Below are 23,930 nucleotides of genomic sequence, written 5' to 3'. Positions count from 1 at the left end.
AATGCCTGCTGTTTCCCATGCTACACAGCAGCGCCTTTGGGTGTTTTGTTAGATATGTGTGTTTTCCTTTTCTAAATGCTCCCCCTCCCCTACAACGGCTCTGGAGGTGCCCTGGGCTCTGGGGGAGGAAGGAGGAAGGAGTCTCAGGTCTCAGGGTGGGGAACTGCTTACAAGAGCTGTTCTCTCTTGTTTAAAAAATCTGCCTTTCTTATTTTGTTCCCGGCGCCTCCCCACCCCTCATTCCGTGCCTGGCACCACCCTCCAGGAGGAGCCCTTTGATTTACAGTTCATGAAATACCAAAGAGGGAAAATACATGGACTGATGCGATAAGATGGTCATTTTACTGCTACAGTGAAATTTTATCATTTGACTTGTTTCTGGCCTAATGGTAGGTTGAGTCTGCTAAACCTCACTAATGCTTCGCTGATGTAAAGTGTGCATCTGAGGAAATCCATTGGGATTTTAAAATATGGCAGCCAACTTTGGGAAAATCAAGGCCTCATTTCTTGGAGAGTCATGTAGGGGTTGGCAAACCACGGGCCGCGGGCCAAATCCAGCCCGCTGCCTGGTCTCTGTAAATAAAGTTTTACTGGGACCCAACCATGCTCATAGTTTACAGCCCACCAGCTGTTTCTATAAATCAAACTTTATTGAGACCCACCCAGGCTCATTATTTACGTATTCGTGGCCACTTTCACGTTATAAGGGCACAGTTGAGCAGTTACGACAAAGACCCTATGGCCTACAGAGCCCGAAGTTATCTATTCTCTGGCCCCTTATAGAAAATTACTGACCTCTGGTCGGAGACATTGCCTCCCTGACTGTACTGATGTTCCTTTGATGTCATTCTGTCCTCACAAGTAGTGGGCCCATTCTCTGTAAGTGTCGAGCCCTGTGCTGGGCTTTTCTGCAGGCCCAGTGAAGGCCACTGCTCTAGATGGGATTGTCCCTTTCTCAGGATACCTCCTTGCCCATCACAAAACCCTGCATGGCCATGCATGGGCTTCTAGGCCTCTTGTGCCATTATCAAACCCTGCCCAGCCATGTCTTGGCACTCAGTTCAGTTACTCCACAATAGAGTATTTATGTGCATTTTTATGAGGAGAAGTTTTTTTGTTTGTTTGTTGTCACAAATGTTGCCTCATAAAAAACAAACTGTCAGGGATGGCTCTGAAGATACCAGCTGCTGATTCTGCCACATCTCACAGGTTGGGGACGCTAACATGTGCTGCCCCACGACCTCTGTGAGCCCTTGCCCACAGCAGCTATTTCCTTGCCTCCCGCGAGTGGCCTCCCCCTCCAGTGAGCCCTCAATTGTGTCTCCCACTCATTCTCTGCTCACCACTGGGCCTCCCTGCTCCCCAGGAGTCCACTCACGTGCCTTACTCCTTTCTTCATTCCCCAAATACTAGGCATGTACTGTGCACCAAGCACTGCTAGGACCCAGGAACATGGGCACAGGCAGGTGATTTCTCCTCCCTCAGAAAACTTCCAGTCTCTTGACAGAGAGTCAGACCCACGAGCCACAGCAGTAAATGTACAGTTAATGGGGTCTCCAGAGGGTTACGCACCAGGGCCCTGAGGGAGTTTCCGCGGGTCGGGAGTGCTCCTCAGGGAGAGTGTAGGGAGCACCCTGTGAGAAGCCACAAGGCCTTCCAGGAGCCTGAAGGACGGTGGGCTGTAGTACAGCATGGCGGGCCGGGATGCACAGGGCTGGATTGCGCCCTGCCTCCCAGGCCGTGCAGTGGAGACTGAGGTCTCCCTCTCCCAGTTGTCTTAAGTGTCCAGCAGGAGAGGGGATCATCATGGAGACACCGTGCTCCCTGCTGATGACATCTCCAGCAGAGCCCTAACACGCGTAGTAGGTGCCGTCCTAAATGTGCCAGAAGCCATATCCAAAAAGAAAAGCAACGGAAGAAATTAATTTCAGGAATATATTTTGTTGAGCACAAAACATGCAAAATGTTATCATTTCGATCTGCAATCCGTATTTTAAAACTATTGAGATCTTTCACATTCTTCTGGGCCTCATTTCAAGCACTGAGTAGTCAGGGCTGGGGAGCAGCCGCCTCCTTATTGGCAGAAAACAGTGAGGGGCGATGGGGGGGGGGGGTGCGGCTTTCCTCTGCTTCTGTCCCCGCTGCCTGAGCCCCAGAGTTCCGGTCCTTGACCTCAGCTCTCGACCCTGCAGCGCCCCTTAGTGGTCGCCTTACCTCTTTTTCCAGGGCTCTGGCCCCATCTCCCCCCCCCGCCCCCACGCAGTCCCTGCTGGACTCCAGCCTCTAGGTCCAGTCCCCAGTCACCTCCTGGTCTCTCTCTCCTTCAAAACGTTTTTATTGTAAGATATAACACAGATTTTTTTTTTTTTTTTTTGCAAAGCACATGAACAAAAGTAAAACTTACTGAATTGTTATTATAACATCAGCACCTTTATAAGCACTCAGGTCAAGAAATAGAACCTTAAGGTCACCACCCTGGGGCCTGTCTCAGTCACTGCATCACCCTCCGCACAGCATAACCCTGCCCTGACTTTTGGGGCAACCGTGTCCCTGCCTGTCTTCGTGCCAGCAGCGTTTCCTGCCTCTGCTCGCCTCTTCCAGCCACGCGTCCATCTCGGTGGCCTCCCCCCTTCTCACCACCCAGGCCTGCAGCTGCTCCTGGGCTCAGGCCCACCTCCCCGGCTCTAGCCCCGCTTGTCCCAGAGCGCCCCCTCAGACTCCTTCTGGGGGGCACCACCGTCACAGGGTCCCGGCCCCCGCGTTCGTCCTCTCCCTCTGGCTCTGCCCGTCTCTGTCAGTATCTGACCTTTGCAGGGGATGTCAGCATGTGGCACGTCACCCGGTCCGAGGAAGGGGAAGCTCTGCTTGCCTCTTCTCCCCTGCATCCTCCTGGGGACCACATCCTGGGTTCCTCTTGGTCTCCTAGCACTGTGTTCTCTGGCCTCTGTCTGGTTAAGGACCTCTGTGCTTCCCCCAGGACCAGCTCATCCTCAGATCTGGGTCTGGATCGCCACATCTATGGTTCTGGAAAGAGCCAGTGAACTCTGACCTCCACTGCCCAGCCTCACCCTTCACCCCTGTCCCCCCTCAGCTGGACCTGGCAGAACAGGGCTCTTTGCAGGTCGTGGGAATCCCCTCGCTCTCTCCCACCTCATCGAATTGGCACATGCTCTTTTTTCCCTCTGGAATCTCATGCGTTTCCACCCCCTCCTTCCCTGCATGTGGTGCCTGTGCACACACTCCCCTGCTATAAGGTAACATGATGTGCTCCTTCTTTCAGAGTAAGAGGCTTTTTTAGTGTTTATTTTATTATTTTTGAGAGACACAGACAGAACATGAGCAGAGGAGGGGCAGAGAGGGAGAGGGAGACACAGAATATGAAACAGGCTTGAGGCTCTGAACTGTCAGTACAGAACCTGATGCAGGTCTTGAACTTGGGAACGACAAGATCATGACCTGAGCTGAAGTCGGACACTTAACCAACTGAGCCACCCAAGCGCCCCCAGAGTAAGAGACTTTTAATGCCTCGTGGCAGGCACCCAGGCACATAGTAGCAGATGACATTAGTGGCAGGAGGATTCTGGGACACTAACTCCTTCTCATCTTTCGATATTAAACTGGAGCCCCAGACAGCCTCCTCTTTCCCAGCCCCCTCTGGCAGGTGTGATTTGCTCTCCTTTCTTGCTCTGTTGGAATTGGCTGCTGGTCCCCCATGAAGCTGTGAACCCTTGGCCATGATCATGTGCTATTTGTTCTGGTCTCCTAACTGATCTCCTTGCTTCTACCCTCACGTGTCCAGTCTGTTTCTCAGGCAGCAGCTTGTGTGACTCTATTCAAATATAAATCAGAACGTGTCCCTTCTCTGTTCAGACCCCCCATCAATTTAGAAGTCCTTATGTTGGGGGTTCCCTTAAATATCAGCCCCTCGCATTGCCTCCCCGACACCCATCTCTTGCTCCATCTCTTCCCTTTGACCCCCCTGCACCACATGAGCCATATGAGCTTCTTTGAAATTCTTCAAACATGGTAGCCATGCTGCTGCCTCAGGGCCTTTGCACTTGCTCCTCTTCACAGGACTTTCTTCAGGTATCCCAATGGCTTGCCCTCTCATCTCCTTCAGGTTTCAACTCAAAACATCACCTTCTCAATGAGGCCCTCCCAGACCACTGTTTGTAACCAAGAAGACACTAAGGGTTAGAATTGCTTGTGGGAGTCAGCAGGGGCCCACGGTAGAGCAAGGCCAAGAATGCAAACTTCCAGCTCCTACCCCATTCCCTCCGAGAAAGGCTGAATTCTCAGCTCTTTAATTAATAATTATTGCTGCTTCCTTTTTTATGACTGACAGTCTGTTCTTTCTATTTGGTTTTCTCTAATCTGCTCAAGTGGTGAGGGTGTCTGTTTCTGCCATACAGATGAAGAATTTTCCAGGAGGCCGAGTGACTGGCCACGTAGCTGGTGAGGGACACATTCAGGACTTCAACCTGGTCTACCTGACTCCAAAGTTCTTTCTACTACACTGACAGGCTTTTCTTTTGGGAGCCTGAATAGTGTCTCTTAGGGCAAAGCATTTTGCAAACTGTAAAGTGCTGTATAAATGTAGGACATGTGGTTGATGGGGGTTTTCCTGTTGTTTGAAAGGCTCTGCGATGGACACTGACTTTTGCCAGTGAAGGTCCTCAGCCTGTGTCATGTGCAGACCTGGGGTCTCTGAGAGAAGTGCTGTGGCCAGAAGGCACACAACTTCAGTCAAGGCTCAGTTTTTTCCAGTGGGGACAGTGGTTCCCAAACTTTGCTGCACGATGGAATCACTTGGGAACGTTTACAACCGCAGTGTCCAGGTGGCAACCAGACATAGAGAAGCAGAGTGTCCAGAGGGAGTGGACATGTGCAGGCACCAGGAGGTGCTAAGGACCCCAGCGATTCCAGTGTGCGGTCAGATTTGGGAACCACTAACCTGAAGCCTTTTCTTATGTCAGTAAGGATCTGGGCAGTTGGGCATGAATTCCTGGTTGGGCTGTGGTGTCCAAGATCCCTAATTGACCCCAAAGCAAATGAGAAGCCCTCACCTGTCCGTTGGAGACACCTGGGGACTTTAAGGGAGAGAGAGAGAGATGGGTGGGAGACTGCCTCCCCGGAGCACCCACGTGAGCTTCCAGCTTCGGCCCAAGGCAGTGGTTCTCAACCGGGGCCATCTCGCACCACCCAGGGAACGCTTGGCAATGTCTGAATGTTGTTACTGGACCCCCAAGACCAGGTTTTTGAGTCTCAACCCTAAACTTGAGAGAAAGTAGGCAGGCAGAACTTATTAGAGATAGCCTGTGTACGAGGGAGCCAACAAGCAGGAGGAATGTTGCTCCCAGAAGGGACAGCATGCAAGGCTTATAAAGGCACGTTTCCAAAGGGTGAGAGCGAGCAGTGGGGAAGCATCCTTCAGTCCCACAGTCATTATCTTGTGGTTGTTACTTTTTAGTGGATACGAGACAATCACAGGATGCCTTTCCCCATGTTCAACGTTCCTTTAGAACTCCTGGAAAGCAGAAATACTTGTGCAAGGAGGCTTTAAATTGCTACTTCTAATTTTGTCCAGACCACCGTTACTCCCTAATGACTCTTATCTCTCCCTTGTCTCCCTTCCAGAAGGAGATTTTTGTCTCTAAGCCTATGGAAACATTTAACCCTTGCCTTAGACCAGTGGCTTTATAGGAGTTAGTCCCTTTTGCTTTCCCTATATTGTCTCATGAAGACACTGGGTTGTCACGTGTTTGGGAAGGCGATGCTGCTGGCATCTGATGCAGAAGCCAGAGATGCGCTAAACATCCCGCATGCGCAGGACAGCCCCGCCCGCACAGTAGATATTGATCTGGTCCCAGACGTCAACAGTGCTGAGGCTGAGAAACGCTGGTCTCATGAAACCCCGCGCATGGCTCAGATTATGACTCGAGTTGAGAAATTCAAAGATGTGCTGTGAATCAGATTCGGGCGTCCGTGAGCTTCCGTGGGAATGGAACCTTAGCGGTTACTGATAGACATTGAGAGAGGGGCCGAGATGCTTCTAACTCTTCTTGTTGAAAAGATACTGCTTGTATTTGCATGGAAATTGCAATTTTCTACTTTCGAATTTGTAATGTCTTTAAAAGTGCAGCAGAACAGTCCCAAAGCCTCCATTTCCTCCTTGGGGGCACGTGAACAGCCTCCATGCCTGCCTCTCCCAGGCGACTCCGAGGGTCAGTGCAGGCACAGCCCTGAGAGCTGGACCAGGCGCATGATACCGGGAGGTGCTCCGTACGTGTTAGCCGGTGTCGTGCTTATTCATGGCACAGAAATGGAAGTGAATTTGCTTGCTATGAAACTGCAGCCCTATGAAAATTCTCTAATTGAAAGGTGCTGCAGACTCTGATGTCCTTCTTTTATGTTCACTGAAACTCTTTAGGTCAAAATGGTCCATAAAACTAAGCCTTTTCTTTGAAATGCACAGTTATTACCAGTAACTAGCATCCTATGAGTGCTGAGGTTTGTTCTTGGAAGGAATTTAAGTCATTAGCTAGCACTAACTAGAATTTGGCATCTGTGAAAGTCTTCATTGTCTGCTTTATTGGAGAGGGGTTCAGGATTTGGGGTAATCTGCTCGCCAGCGAGGTGTCAAGTGTGATGAAAGCTTGTAGGTCTGAAACATCGCACCGATGGACTTCAAGGCACCAGTGCACAATTTTTTTTTCCTAATTCTCCTCTTCTTTTCCTGGGCAGCCCAGTGAAATAAGGATTCTACAGAAGAGAAAGAATCTAGGACACACTGTTTATCCACCTTCTTTGTTTCTGACGCCTGTTACGCCTGTTTCTGCCTCCGAAGGCAGAGCTAATGTATGGAACAAACAGCTCTTGTGCGAAGGAAAGAAACTAATCCTTTTTCTCCAACAGGATGGGAAGACGGCAGAAGAGCTGGCTAAATCAGAACAGCACGAGCACGTAGCAGGTCTGCTTGCAAGGCTCCGGAAGGTGAGAAATGCTGTTTATCGGTCTGAAATTCTCTGTTTTATATGAAAAGGTCTGCCTTTTTCTTTGTAAAGAATGAGATGAACAAAATGAGGCTTTGGACACACGGGTTATTTGAAAGGTGTCTGTCCCTGTCCTGTGGTTTGCATACAGTTAGCGTCAATGGATCAGCTACCTATCAGTTTCCTCTTCTGTGTTTGGACTGGGAAATCATTTGATCTCTTTACAGTTGCTATGCCTGGTTTCCCTCCTCCCGCCCTCTCTGTAATAACCATCCCCACAAAGTAGACAGGAAATGAGAAGGCTGACTGCTTCTTTCCTTTTTAATGTGTTGAGCTCCCAGATATCACATGATACTCTCTGATCCAGGAAACACTGTTGCTCTAAGGTTTAAGGACACAGGACAAAATGAAGTAAACGGCAGGTGTGTCTTTCCAGCCCAGATCATAACAATGTGTATCAGGAGTCCTCAGAATTAGTCACACCCTTTAAGGTAGGAACTCTGTGTGTGAGACTCTATCCTAAAGAAATGAAAGAAATGCAGGAAAAAGTGTTTTATGCATGCAGGTTTCATTGCAATTATATATAGTTATATATATATATATATATATATATATATATAAAACTATATATATATAGTTATATATAATACTATATATATATAGTTATATAGTTATATATAATACAATAATAAAAATCGGAAACAGATGACCAACAATAATGTCTAGTAAATTGTTATACAGCTACAGGGTAGAACCGTTTTTGACCACTAAAATATTTCTGAAGAGGTTTTAGTAACAAAAGTTCAGTGCTTAGGATGTTGCAGGGTTTCAAAGCAGAAGATAAATTATACATATGCACATTATAATCTCTCCTGTATACATAGAAATACATAGAAAATATTAACAGTGGTGTTTTGGTAACTAAAATTTCCTTCTGTAAACACTACTGTATTTTTTCCAAATTCCTTATAATATAGGTGACCTTGAATAATACAGATTTGAACCGTGCAAAGTCCACCTCTATGCACGTTTTTTAAATAAAGACAGTACAGTGCTGTAAATCTATTTTCTCTTCCTTATGATTTTCTTACTTACATTTCCTTTTCTTTAACTTACTTTATTGTAAGAATATAGTCCATGGTCCATATAAACATACAAAATATGTGTTAATCACCTGTTTATGTTATCAGTAAGACTTCCAGTCAACAGTAGAGTGTTATTAGCAGTTCAGTTTGGGGGGGGGGTCAAAAATATATCTAGATTTTCAACTGTGTGGGGGTCCAGCACCCCTAATCCCTGTGTTATTCAAGGGCTGACTATAATCATGTAGTAATTTTTCAAAGACAGACTTTCTAGAAATAAATAATAATTCAGTTGATTTAAGTGCTCAGTGGAAAGGGATTATCGAAAATAAGCTTGGGGTATCCCATAGATGTCCTGCCATATGAATTGGAAAGTGAGGGGGCGCCTGGGTGGCTTGGTCGATTAAGCAACTGACTCTTGGTTATGGCTCAGGTCATGATCTCACAGTTTATGGGATCAAGCCCTGATCAGACTTTGAGCTGGCAGCTTGGAGCCTGCTTGGGATTGTGTCTCCCTCTCTCTCTGCCCTTTCCTCAGTCTCTCTCTCTTAAATAAATATATATTAAAAAAAAAAAAAAACAAATTGGAAGTGTCCTGGGAGGGATGATCACCTCTTACCCTCCACAGCTACTGAGAGTCTGAATTTCATAGTGGTCCCAGGGTCCTGGCCGTGGGGTGGGGGAGAGGACATGGGTGCAGTAATTTCCTTCCCAGCCTTGGAGTTGAGCTGGGGGAGATCATTCTTCTTCACACCTTTGTGCTTTGGAGTCTGTGAGCTGGCTGCAAAGGCAGTAGGAAGACGACCCGTGAAAACAGATGTCCCCAGCCACTGCAGGGATTCAATGTGCCCTTCCTTCTGGAAATTCCAGAAAGAGAAGTCTGGAAAAATGTCCTTAGCCTTACTCAGATGTTCTTTTTTTTTTAATCTTTAAAAAATGTTTTTTGTTTATATATTTATTTTGAGAGAGAGAATGCAAGCAGGGCCGGGGCAGAGAGAGAGAGGGGGAGAGAGCGAATCCCAAGCAGGCTCCACATTGTCAGCACAGAGCCCAGCGTGGGGCTTGAACTCACAAATCGTGAGATCATGACCTGAGCTGAAATGAAAAGAGTCAGAGGCCCAACTGACTGAGTCACCCAGGCACCCCTAGCCTTACTCACATGTTCTTACAGGAAATGCATGCGTTAAATGTAGGCATTGTTTTCTCCCACTCTGCACTGCTGTGCACTGTCTCACTGTGGAGGAGAATTTGGACTAGAAAAACAAGGGAAAGTGTTTTGTTTATAAGCAGAAAGAGAGGGGGTGGAGCCTGGGAGTCACTATCAGCAGACCAACCAGGAACTTGCCCACAAAGTCTCCTGATCTCCAAATTCCCTTAACGTAAAGCAGTGTGTCAGTTAGCACGTGGAAGAATGGAACAGTCTGGAACACAACAACCGGCCGGATTGGCTCAGTGTTTGCAACCTTTGACTCTGAGTGGACTTTATAGCAAGGTGCCCTGCATTTGAGTGCAGAGCCTATGTTTATAGGTGACATGTCACAAGAGAAGGGTGGTCGTAAGTCGATCACTCATTGTAGTATCCATCAACAGCAAAAAGAAACTGACCTGAAATCTGGCCTTCCCAACTCACTTGATGAGGACACAGTTTTACTGTGAATTGTTAGATCTCTCTTAGAGTCCACTGGTGGAGAGGAAGGTTTCATTAGGCTGAACATCTCATGGATCAGGGATTCTCAGGCTTCCCACATTCCACGGAGGAGTGTTCTCACCCATGCGGGGTGCCATCACCCGAATCTGAGCCCTAGTGATGTCCCTGCCGCATGTAGAGGGCTCAGCGGTCACAGTGGGCCACGTTCCTCACAATGAAGCCTGTGGCGAATCTTTCTGGGCCTGGAGTGCTGCTCACCATCTCAGAGACTTCTCACAGAGCTGCGACCCTGGGATGGGACAGACACTCATTTTTAAGCAGAAATCAGTGGCAAACCATGATCCCCGCCTGTCTGGTGGATCACCCAGGGAGACATCCTCTTCGGACAAGGTGACACAGCGTTTCCTTGGGCTGTGCCGTGTTTAACACACAGGAAAGGTCCATTCTTTTGTTTTAAAGTGGATGGCCACACTGGGTGCAAAGCCGGAAGTTATTGTGGTGACAGGTCTGAAACAGTGAGTAAAGCCCAGACCGAAGTACATGAAGGACAGGCTCTCCAGTGACAGCAGAGAGGGATCAGACTGAGGGGCTTAAAAGTATTTTCTCCCTTAATCTGATCCCAGATTTCCTGCCATGTGCTTACGTTGCTTTTAAGATTGGAAATACAAATACAAGGAAGCTTGTATGGTGATCCTGCCAACCTGTGTGCCCAGGGGAGGCAGTAGGCTGTCTTCCAGTCTAGAATCTTTAAATCACGGTAGGTGCGTTCTTGAACTGTCCCGGTTTCGGATTTCCTTTATTTTCTCCCACCAATTGGCGCCCTCGTGTTTTGGTGCCCAGCTTTTTATTTATTTATTTATTTATTTATTTATTTATTACATATATATTTTTTATTTTTTGTTATTTTTTTTTCAATATGTGAAATTTATTGTCAAATTGGTTTCCATACAACACCCAGTGCTCATCCCAACAGGTGCCCTCCTCAGTGCCCATCACCCACCCTCCCCTCCCTCCCACCCCCCATCAACCCTCAGTTTGTTCTCAGTTTTTAAGAGTCTCTTATGCTTTGGCTCTCTCCCACTCTAACCTCTTTTTTTTTTTTTTTCCTACCTCTCCCCCATGGGTTCCTGTTAAGTTTCTCAGGATCCACCTAAGAGTGAACACATATGGTATTTGTCTTTCTCTGTATGGCTTATTCACTTAGCATGACACTCTCCAGTTCCATCCACGTTGCTACAAAGGGCCATATTTCCAACTCCACACCCGAAAAATAACTCCGTGAACAAATGGGCAGAAAACATAAATAGACACTTCTCTAAAGAAGACATCCGGATGGCCAACAGGCACATGAAAAGATGCTCAACGTCACTCCTCATCAGGGAAATACAAATCAAAACCACACTCAGATATCACCTCACGCCAGTCAGAGTGGCTAAAATGAACAAATCAGGAGACTATAGTTGTTGGTGAGGATGTGGAGAAACGGGAACCCTCTTGCACTGTTGGTGGGAATGCAAACTGGTGCAGCCACTCTGGAAAACAGTGTGGAGGTTCCTCAAAAAAATTAAAAATAGACCTACCCTATGACCCAGCAATAGCACTGCTAGGAATTGACCCAAGGGATACAGGAGTACTGATGCATAGGGGCACTTGTACCCCAATGTTTATAGCAGCACTCTCAACAATAGCCAAATTATGGAAAGAGCCTAAATGTCCATCAACTGATGAATGGCTAAAGAAATTGTGGTTTATATACACAATGGAGTACTACGTGGCAGTGAGAAGGGTGCCTAGCTTTTTAAAAGATGGATGGGAGAGAGAATGTTCCAATGTCTGATATTTTGCCATTATCCTGGGATTTTTCTCTAAGGAGAGGTCAGAGCAAAAAAAGTCATTTTAATACCTGTGATCAAAGGACATCATCCCTGTTAGTGCCCAGAGTCCACAGAAAGATTCCTCTCTCCGTTTGCTTTGAGAGGCAAAAATATAAAGTGATGGCTGGGTGCACAGACTCAGGAGTCAGATGGCCTGGGTTCAAATCCCAACACTGCTGTTTTCTGGCTCGGGAAATAGAAAGCTGCTTAGCTTCAGTTTCCTGTTTGTCAAATGGGGTAATTGTAGAGCTGCCTGACAGTATGGTGATGATGTAAATGTTGTCTTTACACCAGTGTCTGCACACAGTAAGCACCGTGTGTTTGCTGTTGTTTCTGGTAGCCTGCAAACCACTCTCTGAGTCCCGGGGAAACATAAGGATTTCCCTGTGGTGGCCCCTCCTGTGACCCAGCACCCAGGAGCAGATGTGGGAGTGTCAACAAGGCAAGTGGGCCCCCTTGAGAGCCAGCATTACAACAGCCATCATTCAACCGTCCATGTGTGGCAGGTGCTGTGATATTACAACATCCCAAAGATGGAGACGTTCCTGCAGGAAAGCGGAGCTCAGTGAGGCTACGCAAACGCTCATCAGTGCAGCACCCAGAGTCAGTCCTGAAATAAGAATGTCCTGTGGCCTTCAGTGGGCTCCGGGCTTCAGTGCCAACTCCTCACCAGCCGCGGGACGGGGGTCTTTCCCCGTGTTGAGCTCACCTGCTGTGCGGTGAGCCCCGATCTCCTTCCAGGGGTCCCCACGGCCTGCTCCCCTCAGCGGAGTCTCCTGGACTCCGTGTTCACTGAGACGCATGATTTGTTTGCCACAATCATTGCCTCAGAAGGTTCTAGACTCAGCTTCCTGATGAGGCAGAAAGGGAGGAGTTGGCTGCCCCGTATTTCTAACCACATTCGTGTCTTTTAAAATAAATATATTTTCAAATAAGTAACTGCCTGGAATTGGGGACGCCCAGTCCCAGAATCTGGTTCTCGAAAGTGGTTGAGGCGTCACAGGAGTGACCCTGGAGAAGACATCAGCAAGGACTTGTGGTAGGTTGTCAGGAGGAGCAGGTGATACCTACAGAGAAGTCAAGACAGTAGATGTATTTGCAGTTATAAGTCGGGTCACCTGGAGGAGAGTGATCACACCAGGATCCGCGGATAAGGGAAAGGAAGAGGGCAATCTCTACATAGGAGCATCGTGTCACCAATTTCCTTTCCATGTCATTTCTTCTTGATGTTCCCAGTCTTTCTCACCAGGGTGCAGTGGGCAGTTTGGGGTGGTGGGACTTCCTGTCCTTACAAGATAAGAGGACCCCCAAGCAGCTCCAGTCATCTTGGCCCCTCCTGCATTCATTGTGAAATCAAAAACTGCACATTTCCTCACACCCCTGGGAGAGAACCATCCTCTGTAAGACCCCCCTCCCTGTGGATCCTAAACACATTCATGGGGATAAGTCTGTATCTGCACAGCAGGGGGGTGGCCTTGAAATAGGTTTCCAAGTAGACCAAATTAGCAACAGAAATGCCCCCTTGAATTCACGTCTAATCAGTTGACAAGCCTAGGAACAGATTTTTAAAGGTTTGCTGGGGAAGCCAGGGGCTTCCTCTTCCAGAAATAAAACCTAAGTCATCTTGTTGACCTGCAGGGGGCAGCAGAGGACTGGCCAGAGCACAGCGAGAGGCTACTTGGGTCCTTAGACAGCTCAGGGGGGCTGACCCTGGAGAGATGAGACCTTGCAGCCAGTGCATCTGGGCAGGGTGGGGGTGGGGGTGGCCAGGCCAGAGCTTGTGGGGAAAGGAAGAACCCGGGACAGGCCTGAGCTGGGCGAGATGTGCTGTGACCCAGTTCACCACGAAGTGATTGGGGGGCAGCCGTGTGCAGGAGCCTCTGGTGCCCCCCGCAGAGCCCACCACACATGTCTCTCCCCACCTGCGTGTTCAGTGCCCTCACACTGGGGGGCTTGATTGTCCTTCCAATTAGATTTTAATAAGCTGACATTAAAATAGTTGCTGTTCTTACACCTAAGATGAGACAGTGAAGAAAGGTGCCTGGGAATATTTTGGAAAATAGGATAAAGTGTAGAATTTACCCAGAATTTAAAATTCAGCACAAGGAAACTACATTTGCATAATTAAGACTTGCTGCTCCTTCCCTGCTGGGTCTAATTGCATCCTGCCATGTGGGGAAAGCCACATCACCTCCCTATGCTCTTATCTGGCTTTCCCAGATTTCAGATAGTCTTCCCTGTCAATCTGCTGATGTTTAGTCATCTTTGCTGATGGGAAAGTGGAGCTAAATTGCCAGGGGTAAAGGTGCAGGAAGAAAGTTAGCTAGAAACCAGGATTCCCCAGGGCATCAAAGAGCAATGTAGTTACTAAAATATTCATTTAAAAGATATTCACAATGTCTAGATATACTAAGAACTATTCTAGGCACAGGAGAGACCACAGTGAACAAAAGAAGCAAAACTCAGCCAAAAAACGAATAAAGAAAAATACCAGATGGGGTAAGTCAGGGGTTGGCAAACAATGGCCTCCCAGCCAAAGTGGGTCCACCACCTGTTTTTGTAAATAAAGCTTTATTGGAACACAGCCATGCCCATTGACTTTCTACTATCTATGGCCGGTTTCTGCGTACATGACAATCATAGGAGAGACCACCTGGCCCTTTATAGAAGGATCGTTGCCCCTGCTGTATGTGCAGGGATTCAAACAGGGTGAAATTAGAGAAGGGAGGGGAGTTACTTTCCACCCACTCTGCTGGTGACATTTAAACCAACACATGAAAGATTGGAGAGGGGAGGCAACCAGAGAAGGTGGTGGGGAGGAAGCAGAGAGCAAAGTGAGTGCAAAGGGCCTGGGGCAGTAAAAAGCTGGGTGGGTGTGTCCTAGAAAACAAAAAGGAGGGGGATGGGCCTGCACCAGGACTTGACCTTGGTGGTCTGGGAGAGAATGGTGACTGATCAGAGAGGTAGGCGGCTTTACAAACCTAGGTCAGGAGACTGGGTTTGGTCCAGTTGTGTTCAGCAGGTGGGAGCAAAATCTGACTCTCATTTTGGGAATTGCCCTCTGACTGCCCCGACAGAGACCAGGTAGGAAGTGGTCTTGGAAGCCAGGTGAGATATGATGGCACTTGGATGGGGTTTTCCAGGCTCAGTTACACTGTGACCCATGGGCAGGAGTGCAGATGGAGGGTGCCCATCCCTGGGTAAATATTTAAAGTGTAAAGTTAACAAAAGCAAATGGGGAAATAGTCCATGTTGTGCCTCCCACTTACACAAATACACCTTCTGACCACCTGGAAGGCAGGACTGGTTCAGAATTCTGATCCTCACGTTCCCTGCTGCTTTCCCCACCTCTCCCCAAGTCTGGCAGACTCACCTGCTAGAGGCTCACCGCCATGGCCACCCCAGCCCTCACCTCTGCACTAACCACAGGAGAATATTCCAAGGCAGGAGCCAGAATTTAGGAAACACGGTAGTCCTTGGTGTTAATGCTGGAAGGTCTGATGAGGCGGGGCTTTGTGGCCACCAGGACACAGGTGGCCTTGGATCTCCTGGTAGGTAGAGACCACAGAGGGACTTGTGGGCTCCCTCCAAAGAAATCGGTGTTCTCCCACCTTCAGAGCTGTGGGGCGGGGGGAGGGGGGGCAAACTCACTGTCTTCCTCAGGCCCTCTCTGCGTCAGAACCACAGTCAGCCTTGGAGAGCACGCCTGTCTGGTGATGGCAGCTGCCTTCCCTGGGACACTGCTCTAGGCCCCAACAGTCTTTGTGCCACCGCCTACTGGTGACAAGAGAAAATGCGCCACCCACCTGCAGTCCAGGAGAGATTTCAGCATCTTCTGTTGTACTTCTGCATCAAAATCGGTTGTGTTCAGATTCTCCAAGGCTCTTAGTGAGCAAGTGGAGGGATTATCCTGCAGGACCAGGTTGGGTCTCCTTAGAAAGGAGAAGACTCATATTTTGCTTTCTTGCCTTATGGCAGATCTGTCAATCTTGATGGGGAGCTCTTTCCAAACTTGTCTTGTTTCCAAAGAGAAGGTGAAGGGTGGATGAGTCAGTCCCAGCACAGCCAGTGGGTGGGGAAGCAGGGAGAACCCCTGGCAAGGGCATCATGGGGGAGTAGCATGGGGTATACAAGGAATGTCATTGGGAGCATTTGAGTATCCCTGGGTCAGATTTGGGGGTTAGAAGGAAAACATGAGGCATGGCTCACCTTATCACACTGGCATCCCAGAGCCTGTGTGTAGGGACGTACTCAACAGGATTCTTGCCAAAGCAGGCCAGGTGGTCAGATATAGGGGAGAGGTGAGAAATTTCATCACGTAGGAAGGAGTGGGACTTTTACTAAACTGACCGAACAGGATTCTTGCTAAAACTAAACTAACTTGGCCAAGGACAGGGCAAGACACAGAGAACCTTGACTAGAGTTAGGACCAAGCGAGAGTTTTCATCCCTGCCTGCCTCTGTTCTCGGTCTGTTCCGGGGAAGCAGCAAACACATTGCCGGCAGCTTCTAGCCCCCAATACCCTGCATGGAATTTAAAGGAGTGAACTGTAGTCATTTGAGGGCAGCACTGAGCAAAGCATATACATGACTTCCTTCAGCTGCCCTGGAGCAAGCCAAAGAAACTTCTGGAAGTTTGCTGGGGCTGCAGCAGTGTGCCATGGTTACCAAGCCTCTAGGTCTTCAGACTGCAAGGGCCTGAGGGACTCAGGCAGAGGGGACACACATACCCTCAATCTGGCACACAGGGCACGTGATGGCCAAAGTCAAGGTGCCAAGATCAGAAGTGCACAAAGCAGAAAAGGGCCACAAACCAACTAATTGCACACTGTCCCTGGGAGCCGGTGGTTGCATTACAGCCAGAAGCAGGTTTTCTGCCTTTCCCCTGTCACAGGAGAAGAGGACACTGGTGTCCTCAAAAGAATCATTATGTTAGTAAGCTGTGTGTTACAAACTAGGTGCAGAATGTTCTATTCCACTTGGTGAGATACTCCTAGTGGATGTGATGCTCACAGGACATGGTGACTGCAGTTTAGATGCTTCCTGTGCAGGGGAAGGGAGTGCCAGGGACTGATTGGAAAGGAAGGGGAAAGGGCGGGCTTTGAAGGGTAAATTAGAGGGTTGGGAGGCAGATTTGCTTCTGGGGTCAAGGGCTTATCTGTAACACTACATGGCATCAGGGAGAGATCCAGGGAGCGCCCTATCTCTTCCCGCCTGGTGGGCAGCTCTGGGATGAGTGACTGTGTCACAACAGAACGTCTTCAGCCTCTGCACTGACTTGGGTCACAATTCAGGGGTCCCCCAGCCCTTTCCCTCCCCTGCAGGGCTTTGTGTCTGAACCTATTGGAATTTGCGGCTAAGGGAGAAGCTAGAATAAGGACAGCGTCAAGTTCTACAGAGCACTGGGCAGGGGGAGGAGTTCACAGATGACAAGTACCTGCACAGATTATGTTAAATGTGAATGGAATGGCCTCCCTGTGACATACCAAAGACATCAAAGGGAATATCTATAGTGAAATATAATGTGTTGCAGTGTATAAATGCTGGGGCCCAGGGCATGAGGGTTGTAGTGAAATTGGCAGGTATGGGGACCCGTGCACGGTCACTATGAAGTGCCTGCAGACACCCGTGCATCCTGGAGTGCTGGGATGGCACGCGGACACTGTAGCAGCTTGTCGACCTGATTTTCGCAAGTGAGGGTAGGAGCTCGTGAAGGGTTTTATATATATATATATATATATATATATATATATATATATATATAACCAATTTATTAAGCATTTGCATTCTTGGAAATCTCAACTATTGAGATAACACACTCTCCAAAACAGGCTGGGTCATATGTGGCATGCAGTTAAGCCTAAGGTCATGTAATCATAAGCACGTTTTTCTCTTAAATAAATGCTCAGCAGACACTCAGCGCTCAGGTGGACCCAGGGAGTTGTTACCATCCAGGACATGTGTAAACGTGTGTGGACACATAGCACCCACATCCACGAGCACCCCCAACATCAAGAACTGAAAACGTAGCGCCCATTCCCACCGTGCCCACTAGTAGGCAGTGTTGCCATGTGGAGAAGGAAGGTCAGGGTCACACAGAGAAAATGGGGAAGGAGTGGAGTCTGACAGGTGAGCCTGCTGGGTGGTCAGTGGAAGAAGCCACCGTGGCTCAGCGGGAAGAGGCCAGCAGGACATCCCCCCTCCCAGGGTGAGAGCTGGAAGCAGAGTCTGCCAGGCCTGAGGCCACAGGAGACTAAAAGCAGGCAGTTCCCTCTGAGAGGCTCCTGCAGGTCCCCCTGAGTCCTGTCATTTCTACACACCCCTTTATTGAGCACCTCCCTGCCAGGTGCTGGGGACACGACTTTCTCCTCAAGTTGGCTCCCAGTTGAGGGGGAAGATCATCCCACCACACCCTACAGTCTAGCGGGGTCATGATGGAGAACCCCACCTGGGCTGGAGCCTCCTGGGGAGGAACGTTCTGGAAGAGAACCCAGTAAAAGCGGTCCCCCAGATGTATGGAAGTTAACAGGTTAAAGCGGAGGGACCATCCTGGGTCGGGGAAGGACCCTGAGCCTGCACCCCACACTCCAACAGGCCCCTGTTCTGGGGCCAGGATCAGGCTGGGGGTGGGAAAGCAGGCTGGCTGTGAGGGTGGATGGAGCCAGGGCGGCGAGAGCCGTGCCTGACTGTGCAGGTGTCCAGGTGGGCTCTCTGGGTGCACAGAACACCTGCCCACACTGTCGTATCAAAGTGCTCTTGTTGTCTTTGGTGTCAGTGTTCACGTGTCTCTGTGTCCCCAGGACACGGATCTGGGTCGGGTCTACACCTTCCTGTTCCCTGCACTTTGCTCAGCCCACGGGGGCCTCCATAAATGTGTGCTGATGAGCGAATGAGTGAGTGAATGTGTGAATTATCCTGCTTCTCTCTGCAGGGCTGAGAGAGGACAGTGGGAAGGTTATGGGGTCCCCGGCCCCACCACAGCATCATGTATGTACTTCCTGATGCCCCTTCTCAGCATCTGGTGCCATCATGGTGTCGTGAGGGAACGGGGCCCCTCCACACAGAGGAGCAGGGGTCCCTGGCCACTCTTGACAGGCTGGCCCTGGTCCCCCTTTAAACTGACGGCTTCACAGGAATTACTCCACCCCATTTCTTGTGCACAAAAATGCCATGGACACGGGCACCTCCCTGGTGACAGAGAGCTCACCGGTGGTTGCCAGGGCCCCGGGCAGGGAAAGGCGGTGACTGGTTATAGCTACGGAGCTTCCTTAGGGGGTGGAAATGCTCTGGAACCCAGAGCAGTGCTGGTTGTACACGTTGTACATGTAGTAAAGCCACAGAACTTTGGTCACTCGGAAATGGTCAATTACATGTTATGTGCACTGTACATGAATCTTTTTTATAGATACCATGGGACAGAATAAAACGTCTGCAACACAGGTAAGCATCACAGACCAGGGTACAAACTTCCAGGGGTAAAATAAGTAAATGCCAGGATGTGCTGTACAGGATGGGACCACAATTCATAATACTGTATTGCATATTTAAAAGTTCCCAAGCGAGTAGCTCTTAAACCTTCTCATCACCAGAGAACTCTGAGGAAGGACACGGCGAGAGTTCCTAACTGTAAGAGTCGGCATTGGCTGTTTGCTCAGAGCCTTCTCTTTCTCTGTGGCTAATTCGCCCTTTTTCATCTGTGTGCAGGATACGCACCGAGGACTCTTCATCCAGCAGCTGCGGCCCACACAGAACCTCCAATCCAGAATCAAACTGAAGCTGTTCGGCCACTCAGGCTCGGGGAAGACCACCCTGGTGGAGTCTCTCAAGTGTGGGCTGCTGAGAAGCTTCTTCAGAAGACGCCGGCCCAGACTTTCCTCCGCCAGCTCTGCCAGGTTCCCGCCCTCACCCCTGGCATCCAAACCAGCAGGTAGGCGCCTCCTCCCCTGCCCCTGCCTCTCCACTAGGTGCTTGCTTTTGTGCTTGTCTCCTGTCACCGTCTAGGAGGAGTGCTAGCTTTGTGTTGGTTACGTGGCCTGGGGTGACCAGATCTCACTGTCTTGGTGGCTTTAGGTGTTAGTCTGCCCCGGCTGTGGGCCATGTGTTGGCCTGCTCGTGCAGATGCCCCAGGAATAGCAAGGACAGGGCCTCACCAAAGTCATGGTCACAGACGCAAAGATCCAGACTGCAAATGCGCGGATCACAGAATGGTGTCGTGTTCTACTCTAAAATGGGTAATGCGGTGAATTGTATGCTATGTGCAGTTTATGTGAATGTATTTTAAATGCAATGGGACAGAATAGAACATATCTGCTACATGGGTAAAATTACAGACCAGGGTACCCGGCCCTTGAAGACACAAGTCACATGAACAAATACAGGTTCCAGATTGTACACGTCGAATATTGGCCCCAAGATGGGTTCTCCCCCTTAGGCTTTCTTTTTGGAATGCTGGGCACACCCAGTGACTCAGGAACACAGCAACAAAATTCGGTTCCATCCCTGTGCGACTCCAAGTAGGTTGGTGGTTTCGAAAGGCTCCCTAAGGATTTTGCGGTTGGTCCATCCACTCACACACAGCCTGATTGGGGGAGTCCCGTTTTGCAAAGGTAAGAATATAACCCTTCACAGAGCTTCCTCACTCTCCATTTTGTGCAGGGATTCAGTTTCTACACGTGATATTACAAGGTGTCTTATCAGTCCCCCCACATTGAAAACAGCGGTTTTACCATTTTGTTTCTACGCAGTCTCTCTGTCCATGAGGAGGAGTGTCTGGGGAGCATTCATCAGGGCTGGGGGACAGTTGACTGAGATTTACACACCCTTTCAACTTCTTTACTCTGAACAGCAGTGGAGTTACAAGCAGGCGCTGAGATAATAACCACAATGGATTTATAATTAGTATGACTACAGTGTCGCTCACACCTATTGCTTGTGCTTTCTGAGCACTGAGTGTGTGCCAGGCACTGGACAAAATGTGGTACATGTGACACCTCCTTTGATCCACATGACAGGCTGCAGGGTATTTCACTGAAGCCCTGAGGGGTCAAACGGGCTGCCCGGTGTCACACAGCTGGCATTCTTGATGTGTCTGACTCCCGAGCCAGTGCTTAGGGACGATGCTTACAACTCCGTCTGGAGTATAAGGGCATTTCAGACACACATTTTCCCATTGTCTCCCATAATTTGGGCTCAGTTTGTAAGATGGATTTCACCTTGTCTGAAGCCAGTAGTTTTCCAGATTTAATGATTAGGTTCAGCCTCTGTGTGTGAACCACGCCCTTGTTTGTGAGTGTGTATCTGTGTGTGAGAGAAGGAAAGGGGGAGGGACAGAGACAAAGACAAAGACCTGTTTAGACCTGGGATCTGCAATGTCTGTGAGTCCCGTTGGGTATGAAAATTATGCCCTATAAGCCCATGAGCTGAACTGAACCAGCCACAGATTCTATCTCCTGCGCATCCCTCACCTCTCCGAAGTAATGTCTCCACTCATCTTCCACATCTGGAAGAATCTGGAAGTAGATCCTTGACAAAACGCGCCTCAGGAAGGCTGCATTATCAGCCAGGGTCACGGTGTTATAGCAGCGTCCTCCAGGCAGCGCTGAGGGAGACTTGGTCGTGGGACTCGGTCACAGAAGGTTCTGTGGAGGACAAAGTCTGCTCTGGACCAGAGAAGCCACTTGGCCGCAGTCGGCAGAGACACAGAGGGTCTTCCTCTGTTTAGAATTGTTCAGAGCTGTCTCTCCAGTCCGAGCCCTCAAATTTCTGTCAAGATAACAGGTTAGTGGGGTCGGGCTTCCCCCACAGGGCTGCTAGGAGGTAATCACTGCTCACTCTTGTGTCCCACTTGACTCAGTTCTTTAGAATCTTCCTGGTGCCCTGGCGTCGATGCTGGTTTTGCCACCAGAAGCAGCTGAAGGGAGGGACCATCACGTGGTAGTCCCTTCTCCTGGGAGCGGGCGGCTTTGTTCTCTCAGGAGGCACAGGTCTGCTCTCCCTGGTCACTCATGTGAAAGAAAGTCCCCTTGGGGATTCGCAAGAGTGAAGAAAGTGGCAGATGCTGGGAAGACACAAGAGCAGGCCAAGGGGACACCACAAGGAGATCCAGCTGGCAAAGTGGCTGCCCCTTGGGGAGACCACAGTAAAACCTAGAAGCAAGAAAGAGTGGAAAGCGGCCTGTGGTTGACCCCCTCTGTGCTGACCTGGGTTCAGGTGCCGCACATATGTCATCTCACTGGATTCTCATGAACCTACTTTAAAGAGAAGTAACCTGGGCCTCAGAGACATAACGTGTGTCTAAAGCAGAGGCTGAAACCCAGCTATATGTGATACAAGAGACGGAGAGGAGGAAAATTGGATTTACTGCTGACATTCAGAACTCATTCACCAAGAAATTTGGATACGGGGCTCTTTGTGGAAAATTGGAAGCTCTGGGTACACTGATTCACATTCCCAATATCGGATATAAATGTTCCATTTATATGGAGTGCATTCATATCTCGCAGACAGCAGGGAGCTGGTTCGTGTTAGCAACTTGGCCCTTTCCGAGGTCATCTCCTGAACATGCTGGAGGTTGGGGGTTGACACCAGCCAGAAAGCCAAGACCACGCCACATGTCTGCCACCCCTGTCTGCAGGCACTCAGTCACTTGGTCCCTACCCCACACTGCGTGGTCTGGCCACCACACATACACTCGCTCTGCGGCCAGCTGAGTATCACAGCTGTGGCATGTGGGGCTTCAGGAGGAAGGAGATGACCCAGAGCAGAGGGGGAGCGAGTGTCCAGGAGCCACCCTGCAGGGGCTGCTGCCTGCTGTCCCCAGAGAAGAACAAGTGGGAAGAAGTGTCTTTTTCATTTCCTTTTTAAATTAGATTCAAGTTACTTAACATACTGTGTAGTATTGGTTCCAGGAGTAGAACTTAGTGATTCATCACTTACGTGTAACACTCACTGCTCATCCCAACAAGTGTCCTCCTTAAAGCCCATCCCCCATTTAGTCCATCCCCCCACCCACCTCCCCTCCATAATCCTCAGTGTGTTCTCTATATTTAAGAACAAACTCCAGGGGCGCCTGGGTGGCTCAGTCAGTTGACGTCTGACTTCGGCTCAGGTCATGATCTCACAGTTCGTGGGTTCGAGCCCCGCATTGGGCTCTGTGCTGACAGCTCAGAGCCTGGAGCCTGCTTCGGATTCTGTGTCCCCCTCTCTCTCTGCCCCACCCCTGCTTGTACTCTGTCTCTGTCTTTCAAAAATGAATAAACATTAAAAAATTTTTAAAAAGAACAAACTCTCAGGGTTTGCTTCCTTCTTTGTTTTTCTTATTTTATGTTTTCTTCCTTTCCCCATGCTCATTTGTTTTGTTTCTTAAATTCCACATATGAGGGAAATCATATATTTGTCTTTCTCTTTTTGACTTATTTTGCTGAGCATAATACACTGTAGTTCTATTCACATAGTTGCAAATTGCAAGACTTCATTCTTTGTCATCGCCAAGTAGTATTCCATTGTATATATAAACCACATCTTCTTTATCCATTCGTCAGTTGATGGACATTTGGGCTGTTTCCATAATTTGGCTGTTGTTGATAGTGCTGCTGTAAACATTGGGGTACATGTGCCCCTTCAAATCAGCATTTTTGAATCCTTTGGATAAATACCTAGTAGTGCAATTGGTGGGTCATGAGGTAATTCTATTTTTAATTTTTTGAGGAACCTCCATACCGTTTTCCAGAGTGGCTGCACAAGTTTGCATTCCCACCAACAGGGCAAAAGTGTTCCCCTTTCTCTGCATCCTTGCCAACACCTGTTGTTCCCTGTGTTGTTCATTTTAGCCATTCTGACAGGTGTGAGGTGGTATCTCATTGTGGTGAATTTGTATTTCCCTGATGATGGGTAATGCTGAGCATCTTTCATGTGTTCGTGAGCCATATGGATGTGTTATTTGGGAAAGTGTCTATTCATGTCTTCTTCCCTTTTCTTCAGTGGATTATTTGGTTTTTTGGGGTGTTGAGTTTGATAAGTTCTTTATATTTTGGATACTAACCCTTTATGTGATCTGTCATTTGCAAATATCTTCTCCCATTCCATTGGTTGTTTTTTAGTTTTGTTGATTGTTTCCTTCGCAGAAGCTTTTTATCTTGATGAGGTCCCAGTCCTTCGCAGAAGCTTTTTATCTTGATGAGGTCCCAGTAGTTCATTTTTGCTTTTGTTTCCCTTGCCTCTCGAGACACATCTAGTAAGAAGTTGCTGCGGCTGAGGTCAAAGAGGTTGCTTCCTGTTTTCTCCTCAGGGATTTTGATGGCTTCCTGTCTTACATTTAGGTTGTCCATCCATTTTGA

At 48.8% G+C, this 23,930-nt stretch overlaps 1 protein-coding gene across 10 annotated transcripts in view; it reads left to right on the top strand.

Moving 5' to 3' along the window:
• The window catches only part of DAPK1 (death associated protein kinase 1), a 188,527-nt gene that overhangs the window by 149,301 nt on the left and 15,296 nt on the right, over nt 1–23,930 (top strand). For all 10 annotated transcript variants that reach the window (XM_047830151.1, XM_047830156.1, XM_047830159.1 and 7 more), the window contains exons 19-20: nt 6,916–6,993; nt 19,300–19,522. In XM_047830151.1, coding sequence (XP_047686107.1) covers nt 6,916–6,993; nt 19,300–19,522 — 301 coding nt within the window. The remainder of the gene's footprint in view (nt 1–6,915; nt 6,994–19,299; nt 19,523–23,930) is intronic.

Source organism: Prionailurus viverrinus, chromosome D4 (genome assembly GCF_022837055.1).
Source record: "Prionailurus viverrinus isolate Anna chromosome D4, UM_Priviv_1.0, whole genome shotgun sequence".
Lineage (NCBI taxonomy): Eukaryota > Metazoa > Chordata > Mammalia > Carnivora > Felidae > Prionailurus > Prionailurus viverrinus.
Note: the sequence above shows the minus strand (reverse complement) of the source record. Positions and strands in the feature narration are given on the sequence as shown.